This window comes from Dendrobates tinctorius, unplaced genomic scaffold (genome assembly GCF_039654945.1).
Source record: "Dendrobates tinctorius isolate UK_male_01 unplaced genomic scaffold, ASM3965494v1 ptg000062l, whole genome shotgun sequence".
NCBI classification, from domain to species: Eukaryota; Metazoa; Chordata; class Amphibia; order Anura; family Dendrobatidae; genus Dendrobates; species Dendrobates tinctorius.
Genome location: NW_027361730.1, coordinates 24,828,998 through 24,846,277, shown reverse-complemented (window position 1 = coordinate 24,846,277; position 17,280 = coordinate 24,828,998). Strand labels below are relative to the sequence as shown.

The following is a 17,280-nucleotide window of genomic DNA, read 5'->3' as shown; positions in this document are numbered from 1 at the left end:
ATCCCCGTTGTATCTATCCCATTATATTAATTTTGTTTCTTGCCCTCTGTGTGCAGGTTTTGTCCAGTTAGCAGGCACCATGGTTGCCCTGTCGCTAAAGATCTGCGTACGGCAGTGCAATGTTGTCAAGACCATGCAATTTGAGCCATCCACTGCTGTCTACGATGCCTGCCGGATCATCCGGGAGAGGGTCCCCGAGGCTCAGACAGGCCAAGGTATTTACACCCCTTTGTTTTTTTACTTATTCTTTTTTAATAGTCGTTGAAATCTAAAACCTGCATGTTGCCGTAGTTTTCCCTGCTCTTACTACACACACAGTCTGGCTATAAGGCTAACACTAGTTTACAGATTGTTCCCCCTAAGTAAAATCTGCAGGACAGTGAGAAAGTCTTGTCTTGTTAGTAAAGCCCTTTCACCCTGTAAATTTATGACTTCTTCATATGGTTTTAGTGTTGCTAATGTGGCTGTTTGGAACAATGGAGGTTCTTGTTCAGGGAAACAGTGCTTTGTTGTGTTGTGTACTACTGGGCACATACTCCAGAGCCTCTGTATGACTTGACCTCTTCCCATTGTCCACAGCATTCGACTTTGGTTTGTTCTTATCTGATGAAGATCCGAGGAAAGGAATCTGGTTGGAGGCCGGCCGGACCCTGGACTATTACATGCTGAGGAATGGGGTATGGCATAAAAAACCTTGAGAGCTTTCCTGTAACTGCTGCCATGCGCATGTAACCAGCTTCCTACCAGTACACATGAAGAGGACACTGGTGAAAAGCCTAACTAAGATCACTTATGTTCTTGCAGTAGTCCATTTCTGACAATGGAACAGCATCACTAGGCTTTTATTCTCTAGACCTGTCCCACCATTTACACTGCACATTATGAAGGATGATTGCGCAGTCTAAACAGGTTTGCACCAAAGATCTTCCTCGGCAGCGTATTTTCCTGTGTAAACAATACTGCCCTTTTGAGAAGGATGGCAGCCTGTGCACACAGGACGATCTGTTACGATTTGTTCAGTGCGCATCTGAAGCACGGTCGGCCTGTGCAAACGGGCTACTATGTGAGCGCCAGTGGGCAGGTGTAAACCGACCCTTAAGGTACTGTCACACTTAGCGATGTACCAGCGATCCCGACCAGCGATATGACGCGGTCAGGATCGCTGGTACATCGCTAAGTGGTCGCTAGTGAGCTGCCACACAGGCAGATCTCACCAGCGACATCGCTGGGGACGGGGGTCGCTACTTACCTGTCACACTAGGCGATCCTGCGTCCTCCCGCCCGGCTCCACGCGTCGCTCGTCGTCACAGCAGGAAGCTGACGACGAGAAACATTCCTGGACGTTCTCGCGCGATCAGCGATAACCAGCGGGGGAGCCGGTCGTAGGTAAGTATCAGACATAGCGATATCGCTAGCAATATTGCTATAACGTCACAAGTTATAGCGATATTGCTAGCGATATCGCTTAGTGTGACAGGCCCTTTACTGTAACCCAAACTGATGTGAGATTAAATGTGTTGTCCTGGATTGAACATCTGATGACCTATCCACTGGACTGGAAATCAGTGTGAGGTTGGTGAGGTTCTGACACACAGCACTCACACTGATCGGCTGAAATCTGCGCCGGCATAGGCCATATGTAAGCCACATAAGATACAGGACACAGCGACCTCATATATTACTTGGTGGTCGCTCCCCAGTACTTTTACTTGAATGGGAGATAAACGACAGTACACTGCAGCGACCGCTGGGTTTCATTTACCCCAGTACACTGTTTGACCCGTCTAAACTATTAATATGGGCATACAGGCTGAAAGAGTCTACATGTGTGTCTCATATCAGATGCCTTGTTGATGATAAATCAATTTTTATCCATTTCTATAAATGACCTCTTCCAGGCTCTGGGCAGGGTGGTGCCTGGAATAACTCTGCCTCTGTACTTCATCTCCATATAACTCTCTTCCCATCGATGTCGGCCTCTTGAGAGGAAATCCCACTCATGCGCATTACTGTTCTCTTCTTTCTCCCGCAGTCTTCTGCATTTCTGTGGATCTAGGCATATAGTGCCTTTTGTGCAGGTGCTAAGGTGCTATTGTTAGTATTCTTTGGCACTTACGTCTCATCACACTGTGAACACTCATTTAATCGGAGAGCAGCATAATGCATAGACGGAGACCCTGATTCCAGAGATGTATCACGTACTGGGCTGCTTGCTGTAGTTTTGATAAACTCACTGTTTTATCAGCAGGAGAGTAATACTAGTAAACCTGCTGCCATGTAGTTCTCCATATTCGTGAGCTATGTATAACCCCACCTCCACCACTTATTTGTAGCTTTCTGCCTATGCACAGTGTATGCAGAAAGCTGCCAATCAGTGGTGTGGGTAGAGTTATATTCAGATGAGCATTTAGAGAACTGCTAATCTGCAGCAAATAAAACAGTGACTTTATCAAAACTGCAGCTAGCAGCTCATTAAGTGACACATTGCTGGAATCAGAATCTCTGCCCCTACATCTCAGATGGGGTAGCAAAAACCGGGTGACAGAATTCCTTTAAGCTCTATTCACTGATGAAGGAGTCGAGCTAAAAACTAACCAATGAACTTGACTTGACAATAAATGGCATGGTAACATCACCTATACATTCTGACTTACTGTTTCTGACATCATGCCTAGATGGTCTCTTTAAGACCCCCATAAGTAAATACGTCTATTAATCTGTACTGGTGCTCTCCTTGATTGTGTAACAACTGCAATCTGTTGTACTGGAGTTCTTTACGAGATCAGTGCTGCACAATGCTCAGTATTTTAGGCATTTATCATGTCATTATGGCCAAGGCTTGCTGTCTTCTTGAGAAATCACCATCTCTGTTTTTATGACTTTCTGTGACTTTCTGAGTTTATTGCTCTTTTTCTCAGGATGTCTTGGAGTATAAAAAGAAGCAACGACCCCAGAAGATTCGAATGTTAGATGGAGCAGCAAAAATGATTATGGTTGATGACTCCAAGACTGTAGGAGAACTTCTGGTGACCATCTGTAGCAGAATAGGTGAGACTGCATTAATAAAACAAACGAGAAGTAATATGATGCATTATAAGATTCCTTAAATTGATGTTTTGACAAATATTAGCCTTCCCAATCATCATGCACATTCTGAATTTATTTATACTTTTTATTTTGTCCATAACATTACCCTCTGTGTTGTTTTGTTGCTTTGCCATAACACACTGGAAATGTAACATCCATAAATTATCTCTTTACATAAGAAAAAAATATATGTCCAAGGCTTTGTTCACATTTGCTATTAGTAAGAAAGAAACTGAACCACATGTCCTTAAAGGGATACTCCAATCATAATCCACAGGAGATGCCGTAAAAGTCTTGATAGATGTAGGTTGTATCACTAGACCAGAGTGGAGTTTCCCCCACATCTAAATGGAGAATGAGTAGTGGGGGCACACATGTACAGTCATATGTTAAAGTTTGGGCACCCCTAATAATGTTAACCTTTTTTCTTTATAACAGTTTTGGTTTTTGCAACAGCTATTTCAGTTTCATATATCTAATAACTGATGGACTCAGTTATATTTCTGGATTCAAATGAGGTTTATTGTATTAACAGAAAATGTGCAATCTGCATTTTAACAAAATTTGACCGGTGCAAAAGTATGGGCACCCTTATCATTTTCTTGATTTGAACACTCCTAACTACTTTTTACTGACTTCCTGAAGCACTAAATTGGTTTTGTAACCTCATTGAGCTTTGAACTTCATAGCCAGGTGTATCAAATCACGAGAAAAGGTATTTAAGGTGGCCACTTGCAAGTAGTTCTCCTATTTGATTCTCCTATGAAGAGTGGCATCATGGGCTCCTCAAAACAACTCTCAAATGATCTGAAAACAAAGATTATTCAACATAGCTTTTCAGGGGAAGGATACAAAACGTTGTCTCAGAGATTTAACCTGTCAGTTTCCACTGTGAGGAACATAGTAAGGAAATGGAAGAACACAGGTACAGTTCTTGTTAAGCCCAGAAGTGGCAGGCCAAGAAAAATATCAGAAAGGCAGAGAAGAAGAATGGTGAGAACAGTCAAGGACAATCCACAGACCACCTCCAAAGACCTGCAGCATCATCTTGCTGCAGATGGTGTCACTGTGCATCGGTCAACAATACAGAGCACTTTGCACAAGGAGAAGCTGTATGGGAGAGTGATGCGAAAGAAGCCGTTTCTGCAAGCACGCCACAAACAGAGTCGCCTGAGGTATGCAAAAGCACATTTGGACAAGCCAGTTACATTTTGGAAGAAGGTCCTGTGGACTCATGAAACAAAGATTGAGTTGTTTGGTCATACAAAAAGGCGTTATGCATGGAGGCTAAAAAACACAGCATTCCAAGAAAAACACTTGCTACCCACAGTAAAATTTGGTGGAGGTTCCATCATGCTTTGGGGCTGTGTGGCCAATGCCGGCATCGGGAATCTTGTTAAAGTTGAGGGTCGCATGGATTCAACTCAATATCAGCAGATTCTTGACAATAATGTGCAAGAATCAGTGACGAAGTTGAAGTTACACAGGGGATGGATATTTCAGCAAGACAATGATCCAAAACACCGCTCCAAATCTACTCAGGCATTCATGCAGAGGACCAATTACAATGTTATGGAATGGCCATCCCAGTCCCCAGACCTGAATTTCATTGAACATCTGTGGGATGATTTGAAGCGGGCTGTCCATGCTCGGCGACCATCAAACTTAACTGAACTGGAATTGTTTTGTAAACAGGAATGGTCACAAATACCTTCATCCAGGATCCAGGAACTCATTAATAGCTACAGGAAGCGACTAGAGGCTGTTATTTTTGCAAAAGGAGGATCTACGAAATATTAATGTCACTTTTATGTTGAGGTGCCCATACTTTTGCACCGGTCAAATTTTGTTAAAATGCAGATTGCACATTTTCTGTTAGGACAATAAACCTCATTTGAATCCAGAAATATAACTGAATCCATCAGTTATTAGATATATGAAACTGAAATAGCTGTTGCAAAAACCAAAATTGTTATAAAGAAAAAAGGTTAACATTAATAGGGGTGCCCAAACTTTTACATATGACTGTATGCCCCTGTTTATTCTCCAGCATACTAGGCCTCTGGGGTAAATCATTAAAAAAAAAAAAAAAAATCTAAGTGTGAATGTATTCTAGAATGGACCTAATGTTAGAAACTAGTGATGAGCAAACATACATGCAGGTATTACCTAACAAACAGGCTATCCCTGCATGTGTTGTGGATGTCAAACTCTTAAGACCCCGTCACACACAACGAGATTGCTGATTTTGTGACGCCACAGCGATCTCACAAGCGACATTGCTATGTGACATGGATCAGCGACCGGCCCCCAGGGTTGGTCTCCCGCTGGCCAGCGCGCATCGCTGCGTGTGGCAGCGAGAGATCAGCGACGCTAGACGCCAATGTAAACAGCGGGTATCTAAGAGCCGCGCGGCTCTTAGTTACCCACTGTTTACCTTGGAAACCAGCGTGCATGCTGGTCTCTCGCTGCCACCCGTTGTTTACCTTGGAAACCAGCTTGCTCGCTGGTCCTGATCGCTGGTGGGACTGTCTATGTGACAGGTCACCAGCGATCACCTAACTATGTCCCAGCAATCCCATCCACGTCGGATTGTTGGTGGGATCGCTGGGACATTGATATGTGTAACGGGGCCCTTACATATGATCTTACTAATGATCTCAAGGCAGCTACCAAGAAAATCATTGGTAACACATTACGTCATAAAGGTTTAAAATCCTGCAGTGCCCGCAAGGTCCCCCTGCTCAAGAAGGCACATGTGCAGGCCCACTTAAGTTTGCCAATGAACTTCTAGATGATTCTGTGAGTGATTGGGAGAAGGTGCTGTGGTCAGATTAGACAAAAATTGAGGTCTTTGACATTAACTCAACTTGCCGTCTTTGGAGGAAGAGAAATGCTGCCTATGACCCAAAGAACACGGTCCCTACTGTCAAGCATGGAGATGGAAACATTATGTTTTGGGGGGTGTTTCTCTGCTAAGGGCACAGGACTACTTCACCGCATCAATGGGAGAATGGATGGAGCCATGTACCGTAAAATCCTGAGTGACAACCTCCTTCCCTCCACCAGGACATTGAAAATGGTTCGTTGCTGAGTCTTCCAGCCAAACAATGACCCAAAACATACAGCCAAGGCAACAAAGTGGCTCAAAAAGAACACATTAAGATCATGGAGTGGCCTAGCCAGTCTCCAGACCTTAATCCCATAGAAAACTTATGGAGGGAGTTGAAGCTCTGAGTTGCCAAGCAACAGCCTCAACATCTTAATGATTTAGAGATGATCTGCAAAGAAGAGTGGACCAAAATTCCTCCTGACATGTGCGCAAGCCTCATCAACTACAAAAATGTCTGACTGCTGTGCTTGCCAGCAAGGGTTTTGCCACCAACTATTAAGTCTTGTTTGCCAGAGGGATCAAATACTTATTTCTCACTGCAAAATGCAAATTTATATAATTTATACAATGTGATTTTTCTGGATTTTATTTTTGATATTCTATCTCTCAATGTTAAAATTAACCTACCCTTAAAATTATGCACTGTTCATGTCTCTGTGGGCAAACTTACAAAATCTGCAAGGGATCAAATACTTATTTCCCCCACTGTATAAGGAGTTATCTGAGTACGCTCCAGTGCTAATCGAGTGTCTTCGGCATGCTTGAAAAATATGTAAGAGTCCCCGCGCCTGCATGTCTCTCGTCGGTTCGACATCCACAGCCGCAAGACATACATGCGTCAGGTCTCGAACGTATTATTTGAGTACGCCGAAGACTGTTAGCACCCAAGCATGCATGGATAACACCTTATCCGTGCACGTTCGCTTATCACTTTTGGAAACATAGCGATGTGATGCTGATGCCAGGAATATTCTTTCTGTGGCAGGAATTACTAACTATGAGGAGTACTCTCTTATCCGGGAGACTGTGGACGAAAAGAAAGAAGAGACAACTGGGACCCTGAAGAAGGACAGAACTCTCCTGAGAGATGAGAAGAAAATGGAGAAACTGAAAGCTAAGCTTCACACAGATGATGAGTGTGAGTGATCAACCAGCAGGGAAGATCATTACGCTTCTTGTTATATTTCCCCTCTTATGTTTTATTTCCACACTGCATCATATACACGCCATGGCACACATGCATGAGCAGCCATAGTTTTGTCCGGTCTACTGCATTGTCCCCGTTGTTGTTTTTCCACTATTTTCTAAAGGTTATCTTCCATGATGACTGAATAAGGTCTAACCAATTCCATTACATGATCTTTCAGTGAATTGGCTCGATCACAGTCGCACGTTTCGAGAGCAGGGAGTAGATGAAAATGAAACCTTACTTCTCCGCAGAAAGTTCTTCTATTCAGATCAGAATGTGGATTCCAGGGATCCTGTACAGCTCAACTTGCTATATGTGCAGGTAATGTACTGAGGCAAGGTGGAGGACACAGATGATCTGGACGGTTAAAGAAACGTTTATTGTACATGGAGTTGTCCACCATTTCTTGACCTTTCTTGTTCTCCTTTATGCCCTGGGTTGCTGTTAATTGTCCACTTAGCTGAGATTGATGATTTTATTTTTTTCTTTATTTTCTAGGCTCGTGATGACATCTTGAATGGTTCTCACCCCGTATCATTTGAAAAGGCCTGTGAGTTTGGGGGAATACAGACCCAGATTCAGTTTGGACCTCATGTGGAAGTTAAACATAAACCTGGATTCTTGGAGTAAGTAAAACTAGAATGTGATTTTTACTATAAAGCTATATTAATTTGCTATCCTTTGTCGCACTTTCTCAACATTATGTCTAACTTCGGCTTGTTTCTTGATGTAATGAATTTGTCAGATTTTATATAGCTTGTCTTGTATTACATAATATTGTGACTTAGGCTGGGTCTACACGGCGACATGTGCCGCGTGACACTGAAATCATAGCTACTCATTGCAACATTGGATTTAGTGATTATGAATGGAGTCGCAAATGTCTAAAATACTGTATGTTGGCTTTTCTGTCGCTGGTCGCAAGTCAACCAGGACTCACTTTCCATAGACTTCAATGCAAGTGACTGATGTGCGACTTGTCTGCGACTTGCCCATTGTATTTACAGTTAAATCAGAAGTTAAACAGTGAAGTTACAAGTGTTGAAGCATCTGCAAACCTGGATACAATAGTCGAGCGATAGGAAGGCACATAATTTTCTCACCTGGCATGTCGCGTTGTAGCCCTAGCCTTATCCAGGTTTGCTGATCCTTCAACACTTTTAACTTCACTTGATGTGGTGTGTGTGTGTGAGTGCGTGTGTAAAGTAGGGTGCAGAGCCCCCCAGGCAAAGACTAAACCTCAATGTAGAAATCCAAAAAATCGGAGGCAGCTCACCATTCTTAGTGAAAAATAGCTACTTTTTATTAGCTTAGGCTAGTTTCACACTAGCTTATTTTCCACGCAGCGCTCGGCGCCGCTAAGCCCCGCCCCCTGCCGGCTCCCTGCCCGCCCCATCTGGTCATCGCCGCCTACTATCGCACATGGCTGCATGCGATCTGCGCACCCTATCTTTAGCATAGGGTGCGCTGGTAGGATTTTAGCGTGCGCTGCGCACTTTTGAAGGTGCGCCGAGCGCACCAAAATGCCACATGGTGCGTTCGGCGCACCTTCAAAAGTGTGCAGCGCATGCTAAAATCCTACTAGCGCACGGTCTGTGCACCCTATGCTAAAGATGGGGTGCGCAGATCGCATGCTGCCGTGTGCAATAGTAGGCGGCGATGACCGGATGGGGCGGGCAGGGAGCCAGCTGGGGGCGTGGCTTAGTGGAGCCGAGCGCTGCTTGGAAAATAAGCTAGTGTGAAACTAGTCTTAATTGCGGGAAGGAGATATTGAATAGACTGCGCATTACGCAGCGCTTTGGACACAGCAGAAAGCCCTCTCCACCCAAAGCACTGCCCCCTTTTTTACGCGCGTGATAACTCGTGTGTTCAATGAACACATGCGGACTCACCGCATCCTATCCATAGACTGGGTTATTTATCTTGCGGATACGGAATTCTCCGAAAGATAATTAGACATTCTGCGGTCTGTAAAGACTCACGGCATGTCCGGTTTCGTGGGTGTCACCCACGTCTTTTTACGCGTAGTGGAGACAGGATTTCGTAAAATCCCCTCCACTATGCTGTAATATCTGGACGCTTTGAATTAAACGCTGCGGCTGTACACAGCGTTCAATCCGCAGCAAATCCTGATGTATTACGCCACGTGGAAACATGCCCATAATGTCAAACCACGCATGCGCAACAGACTATATATACACTTCACGCCATGATACTAAAAGGAAGGAGGACATATCGATATACTACATGAATGGGCTCTCCAATAAAGGTGGATACAATCAATTCCACTCCCCATTATGTGACAAGAGTATATACTGTATTTCAAGAAGATATTAGCTGCGGGTTAATACAAGTATAAGTGGCTAAGAACATAACCCAAAAGTGGAGAGATCACCCCCCATTAGTTGGGGCTGGTGTCTCTCCACATGAAAATGAGGGAGACGCATGCCTCATGAAAGGCATATATCTCAATCCCAAATATCAAATGGGTACATCGCTTATTATATGCCATAAAAATTGTTGGAAAAAAAAAAAGGGAGGGGGGGGGAGAGATTATATATCCTGAAAACATCACAACAGAGAGACCTTTAATCATAACTGAAGATTATATACATTGTAACTCCTTCCAATAGTAAAAAAAAAAAAAAATACTGCAAATCATGATTAATTGAATACATTCACATTTCAGGTAATCTAGAAAAAAAACACAAAAAGGAAAATTAGTACCTATTGCCGTAACTCCCCATCGGAAAAAATTCATGGGTCTAAGACAGAGGTCCCCAATGTCAGTCCTCGAGGGCTGAACCAGTGCAGGTTTTCAGGATCTCCTTAGTATTGCACATTAGGTAATGATTCCAATCCATGTGCAATAGTAAGGAAATCCTGAAAACCTGCACTGGTTCAGCCCTCGAGGACTGACATTGGGGACCTCTGGTCTAAGACAAGGGAATGCCATATACAGTATAACTTCAAAGGATTGTTTGCAATTTAAAATCTACATTTAACCCGAAAGGTTTTAGTGCATTCAACCTTCGGATCCACTGTAATTCTCTATTTTTTAATTTAATTTGATCCCAACCCCGTCTTAATGGGGGGGGGGGGGGCATGGTCAATAATACTAAACTTGAGATTTATTGGAATGTCCTTGTAAATTGTGGTATGTGGGTGAAACCACATGGGACTTCAAAACCCATATGAATCATCACAGGTACACAAGTAGGAAAAAGAATCCAGACTTACCTGTGTCGAAGCATTTAGTGGAACAAGGCCACAGTGAAAAGAAATCTCAAGTTTCGTATTATTGACCATGTCCCCCCATTAAGACAGGGTGGGGATCGAATTAAATCAAAGTGTCATATCTTCAGTGTTGTCCCATAAAAAGATACAATAAAATATTTACAAAAATGTGATGGGTGGGGTGTACTTACTTTTGTGACATACTGTTGATAGATAGATATAGGGATCCCCACCCCTTGAACTATTACACCTTACTCCTTCCATTTTTGGATGATGGATTGAACAGTGCCCTGTGAGCTGTAAAGAGCTGGGGTTATTCTTTTTTGTAACCTATCCTCTCCACAACTTTATCCCTGACCTGTCTAGTGTGTTCCTTGGTTTTAATGATGCTGTTTAATCCCTAATGTTTTCAAGAAAACATCTGAGGCCTTCACAGTATATCAGTGTAGTTCTACTGACAATAAGGTACACACAGGTGGACTAAATATACTAATGTGAATTCTGGAAGCAATTGGTCATCCAGGATTTTATTTAGGAGTATCAGACTACAAGGGGGCTGTTACAAATGCAGGTCACAATTTTCAAATTTATATTTTTAAAGCCTTTAGAAAATCATGTGTAACTTCCTTTACACTTCACAAATATTTTCTTCTTAATGTTGGTATATCACATAAAATCCAAATAAAGTACATTTAAGCTTGTGGGTGTAGCATGAAAAAAATTTGGAAAATGTAAATGGGTGTGAAGACTTTTAATGGCACTGTAGATAGAGATAAACATCTTAAAAAGGTAACTTCTTCCAGCCAGAAGAATTGATCATCTCTACACTGTCCCCAACACATAGTACCAGGCAGAGCCGCTGTGTAATTGCAAATTAAACAATGAAATAAGCACCACAACACCTTCAACCAATCAGTCAATCAACCGATCATAGGCGTACTTGGACCCCTACTGATATGATATTGATGATCTATAATATTAACAATAATAGTATTGGACAATACCTTGAATGTGTTAGTGTGAGTAAACACTTTTTTTTTCCTATCCTTGAGGCATTGCAAAGTTATATTTGTAATGTACTTCGTTAATTAGAGATGAGCGAATAGCTTCAGATAACTCCTTATCCAAATAGCCATAGCACTTACCGAAGAAGCTACATTGGGAACTCAGCTTCCAGAAGCGCTCCCGATAATCAGCTTTTCGGTGCCGCAGCTGCATGTGTCACGGCTGTGTGACAGTCTCAACACATGCATGGAGGATCTGTGTGTTGGGCTCTCCATGCATGTGCTGTGACTGTCACACAGCCGCGACTCATGCAGCTGCAGCGCCGAACAGCTGATCAGCCATAGCGATCCAGAAAGCCGGGATCCCGATGCAGCTATTCGGATAAGGTCTTATGGTTCCGTCTCTCCCAAACACTAAGGCCGGTTTCACATTAGCGCTTTTTCAGCGCGCGCACGGCCGGGGGTAGCTCCGCCCCCGAGCCGGCTCTCTGCCCGGCGTGCCCGCCCCTAGCTTGTAGCGCCGCCTACTAGCGGACAGCGGCGCCTGCGATCGGCGCACCCTATCTTTAGCATAGGGTGCGCAGATCGTGCGCAGGCCGTGCGCTAGTTGCGCTTTGACCTGCGCTGCGCACTTTTGACGGTGCGCCGTGCGCGCCAAAATCAAACTTTTCGGATTTTGGCGCGCACGGCGCACCGTCAAAAGTGCGCAGCGCAGGTCAAAGCGCAACTAGCGCACGGCCTGCGCACGATCTGCGCACCCTATGCTAAAGATAGGGTGCGCCAATCGCAGGCGCCGCTGTCCGCTAGTAGGCGGCGCTACAAGCTAGGGGCGGGCACGCCGGGCAGAGAGCCGGCTCGGGGGGCGGAGCTACCCCCGGCCGTGCGCGCGCTGAAAAAGCGCTAATGTGAAACCGGCCTAATCTGCATTGCGGGTTCAATGTTTTATTCATGCCCCTTTACAAGCTCCTTTTGTCTGCTGCTCAGCAAGATCTGTACACTATATTCAGAGTATGGGAATTTCTTTTAGTGCTGGGAAATGTCAGTACACTGACTGAGTATAGTGTTTAGTGGAGAAGGAGCAAATTAGGATAATGAAGTGTATTGAAAATAAAAAAAAAATTAACTTTTCAGTGCTTCCAGAATAATGAAATAAAAAAGAGAAGTTACGATTTGAGACTGTACATATTGCTTTTATGAACATCTTTTTCATGGGTCAAAATATTACTGCTATCTTTTTTTTTTATTTTTTTTTTTTTTTTTTGTAAGCTGTTAGTAAATCACTTATTTGTTTCAGCTTGAAGGAGTTTCTCCCTAAAGAATATATCAAGCAGAGAGGAGCCGAAAAAAAGATATTTCAGGTTCAGTTCCTTTTTATTGTTTTACAAGTAGGCATTGTTTAGCTTCTCTTACTGAAAGACACACATTTCAGGACCGTGATGACTCTGTCCTGCCCAGGAGTTTTTTGTTTTTTTCCTGCTCCTGCATCGTTTGATTTTGTGTTATTGGGCAGTTAGACACTATGTGGTCTGAACAGTTTTCATGGCCCCTATTTTGGGTGATGTCTATTCCTATTATTACGTCTTTACTAATGCATTTGCACTTTTGTGGCCTCTTTTTTGGGTGATGCCCATTCGTATAGCACCTTATATGACACTGATGAATAACATGTCTTTGCTAATACATTAAGATTGCACACAATCTTTTATTGGAGTAAAAAATTATCTTCATAAGTTTGTAGTGTCTGGCAGTGTCTCTTTTTTGTTTTAAAACTGCACTATTTTTTTTTTTTTGGCCACCAGGAACATAAAAACTGTGGGGAAATGACGGAAATTGAAGCAAAGGTGAAATATGTGAAGCTTGCCCGGTCTCTACGCACTTACGGAGTGTCATTCTTTTTAGTTAAGGTAGGAGATATGTGGAGATGTATACTTATTCTTTCATGGGGTTTGCCTGTACATAAAATATACCAGATGATCTATATCGAAATACATCATTAGCGCACACTAGAGGCTGAACGTTTTAGCCCTACTTTAATAGAGAGTAGCCTCAGTGAAGGGGTTTTCTATGATGTATTTTTTCACTCATTTGCAAAATAATAAAATGAGTGTTACCCTGCTCCCCGCGTTTTCTATGCTAGCTCTCCTTTTCTGGTATTCATTAGCGAGAAGTAGTCAATCACTGAGCGTAGTGATCCCATGCCGCCTACATCCGCATCACTGCCGAGCCCATTGGTTGGCCTCAGAGGTCACGTGCTGTAGTCATGGCTTTCTTGCTTCAACCTATCAGAAAGATAGGATGGCAATGAGAAGCAGCTCTGGGATCTGTGGTAGGTGATATTATTTTATAATTTTGCAGTGGACAAGCCTCAAGAATAATAATAAAAAAATAATGGATAAGATCTTAAATATAGGTAGCGGCAAAGCTGGCCATAAAATATAGGCCATTGTTTGTGAAGGTTGGCGTTCTGGACAGCAATGCCGAATCATAGTGTTCATCCTTCGCGCTATTGAGAGTAGCATTTAGATTTGACAATTCTACTGCCAAAAACAATGATTTTTATGAGCACACAATCGATGATTAACAATTTCATGGCTGTTTTCTTTTATTCATAATGGGCAGCTATGTTGCTTGGAAACCAGCTAAGTGTGAAAATAATTGACATTTAAAGTTAGCACAGTAGTCCTCATCAGATCACTGCAGGTCTAGTTTCAGAAACGCTTTTTTGTGCACCCATAGACTTGAATGGACTAGTCTCATACGAAAAATGGATGAGACTTGTGCATGCTTTAGTGTTTTCTCACATGGACACTGTCCTTATGAAAATAAATCCCTCATCTGGAAAGCCCTTCAGAGTATTACTGGTCCATGCTATGTCCGTGTCATATCCGATGTTAACACGGACCACACAAGTAGGAGTAATATGCTATTTGGTGCATTTTTGATGTGGCAGAATATCTGCATTTATTACATAAATTAGATTACATGGGTTTTTACGTGTGTTTTCTTATATCTGTTTTTTTTCACATTTTTGCAGCTGCGGTTTTTGTCTCTGTAGTGTTTCATGCTTTAAATAAAGTTGCTTTGTTTTTGATATTTCTTGGTATTTGGCTTTGATACAGTCGTGTGTGGATTCAGTGTGTGTTAGTGCGATTTACACGGTGAAAAAGCACTATAAATTCATATACATTCTTTACCTGTGGATTTTCCACATTGATAGCAATTTTATGAAATCCATACATAAAATTTAGAATATCCTCCAGAAAAATTGACATGTTGCGGATTTGAAGCTTGCATTGCAGGTCAGTTTATGCAGTGTGGGGAAAAAAAAAAAAAAAGCAAAACACAGCTAGTACAAGGGGGGGGGGGGGGGTGTTTGTCAAAAAATCATTGTTGGAACACCACCTTAGTGGTATTATTCTCAGAGGCAAAAATGGTTGAAAGTGTTGGCACCTTTGAAATTGTTCCAGAAAATGAAGTATTTTACCCAGAAAGTGATTGCAATTACATATGTTTATATTCGTTGTGTTTATGGGAACAGGACAAAGAAAGAGAAAAAAAGCAAATTAGACATCCTTTCAAACAAATCCCAAAAATGGGCCAGACAAAATTGTTGGCACCTTTCCACAATTTTGGTTAAACAACTTTCTTTCAAGCATGTGATGCTTGTTCAAAGTCACCTGTTGCAAGTAACTAGTGTGACTAATAAGAAAATCACCCTCGAAACCAGATAAAAAGAGAAGCTGGCTCTTTGACATCTTTGCATTTTATGTCTGTATGTTCCACACTAAGCTTTGAGAACAGAAAGAGAAGACAACTGTCGGAAGACTTGAGAACCAAAATTGTTGAACTATATCCACAAACTTAAGATGACAAGTCCATTTCCAGAGATCTTGATGTTCCTTTGTCCACAGTGTGCAACATAATCAAGAAATTTACAACCCATGGCACTGTAGCTAATCTCTCTGGAATGGATGGTAGAGAAAAACTGATGAAAAGTTGCCAGGCAGGATAGTCTCGATGGTGGGTAAGCAGCCCCAATCAGGTTCCAAAGAAATTCAAGCTGTCCTGCAGGCTTTGGGTACATACTGTAAGTGTAAGCACGAACTATCAGTCTACCACTGAATGAAATTAAATGCTATGGCAGGAGACCCAAGAGGACCCCACTGCTTATACAGAGACATAAAAAATCTACACAGCAGTTTGCTAAAATGTACATGAGCAAGCCAAAATCCTTCTGGGGAAGCATTTTGTGGACAGATGAGACCAAGATTGAGCTCTTAGGAAAAACACATCATTCTACGGTTTACCGAAAACGGAATGAGGCCTATAAAGAAAATAACACGGTACCTACAGTCAAAAATGGTGGAGGTTCAAATATATTTTCAGGTTGTTTTGCTACTTCTGGTACTGGGTGCCTTGAGTGTATGCAAAATATCATGAAATCTGAAAATTATGAAAGGTTTTTGGGTGGCAATGTAGTTCCCAGTGTCAGAAAACTGGGTTTGTGTCATAGGTCATGGGTCTTCCAGCAGGGCAATGACCTCAAACATACTTCAAGTAGCACCCAGAAATGGATGGAAACGGATCTCTGGAGAGTTCTGAAGAGTCGGCTCTAAATCCCATTGAACATCTGTGGAGAGATTTTAATGTTGTTGTTGTTGGGAAGAAGGCGCCTTCAAATCTGAGCGACCTGGAGCAGTTTGCAAAAGAGTGGTCAAAAATTCCAATTGAGAGTTAAGAAGCTTGTTGATGGTTTAGGAGGTGATTGATGGCAGTTTTTTTTTTTTTTTTCAAAGGGTATGCAACCAAATAAGATGATGAGGGTGGCAACAATTTTGTCCTGCCCATTTTGGGGTTTTAGCGTGAAATGATGCTTGACTTGCGTTTTTTTTTCCTTAGTCCTTTTGTGTTGTTCCAATGCACACAAAGGAAATAAATGTGTATAACAAAACATGTAATTGCAATAGTTTTCTGGGAGAAATATTTAATTTTCTGGATATGCAAATTTCCTCTTCAGAGAGTACTTGAACTCTATAGCGCCACCTGTTGGAAGCAGCAATCCTACAATTCACTATTGACCCTTTAATGAGTCTTGCAATAGGACTTTGGATAAAAGCCAAATCAGAATCTCAATTTGCAGTCACTGCGTTTTGGGGTATTGCCCCTCATCAGTGCAAAGTATGAGAAGTTTTGGTTAAGTGAGAGGCTCTGGACTGAGGACTAAGAGGTAAGGTTTCTCCTTGTCTAGAGTGACATTACTGGCTCTGGCATGCCAATGTTAGGAGGCTTATTCGCTGTGCAATGCTCCTCTGGGAAATTTAATATGCAGAGAGGAAGAGGATTTGAACTCTATAACGCCACCTGTTGGAAGCAGCGATCCTACAAGTCACTATCGACCCTTACAATATGACTTGGCTAAAAGCCACATCAGAATCTCAGTTAATTTTCTGGAGCAATTTCAAGGGTGCCAACACTTTTGGCCATGACTGTTAATGTGGCTTTAATGGTAATGCACAAAATTTGGAAAATATTTGGTATGGGTGTCATGTGCCACTTTTTGACATTCGTAGTAAAGATTGACCATTAGGACACTTAGTGTATGACTCCTACAACTTGTGGTTGGCCCGCGATGCTAAAATATTCGCACATTATTAAACTTTGGTCTGATTGATGAGAAATGTGTGTCCATAAACGAGGGCTCTGTTCAGTCTGACGACATAATCATATTTTGTGCACTCACTTTTTCAAGTGTCTCTACTTCTGAAATTTTGTACAGTTTTCAGCATTGTTTTCCTGTTTTATTGTATTATATGGTGGAGTGAAAGAAATCTGATTTCATTGCACATTCTTTCTGCCTTTTAATGGTTTTT

At 42.3% G+C, this 17,280-nt stretch overlaps 1 protein-coding gene across 2 annotated transcripts in view; it reads left to right on the top strand.

Annotated features, from left to right (window-relative positions):
- Positions 1–17,280, top strand: part of TLN2 (talin 2) — a 320,242-nt gene that overhangs the window by 117,528 nt on the left and 185,434 nt on the right. For both annotated transcript variants that reach the window (XM_073579419.1, XM_073579418.1), the window contains 8 exons: positions 57–215; positions 580–677; positions 2,919–3,048; positions 6,966–7,118; positions 7,348–7,490; positions 7,668–7,795; positions 12,705–12,768; positions 13,210–13,314. In XM_073579419.1, coding sequence (XP_073435520.1) covers positions 80–215; positions 580–677; positions 2,919–3,048; positions 6,966–7,118; positions 7,348–7,490; positions 7,668–7,795; positions 12,705–12,768; positions 13,210–13,314 — 957 coding nt within the window. In that variant the 5' untranslated portion in view covers positions 57–79. The remainder of the gene's footprint in view (positions 1–56; positions 216–579; positions 678–2,918; positions 3,049–6,965; positions 7,119–7,347; positions 7,491–7,667; positions 7,796–12,704; positions 12,769–13,209; positions 13,315–17,280) is intronic.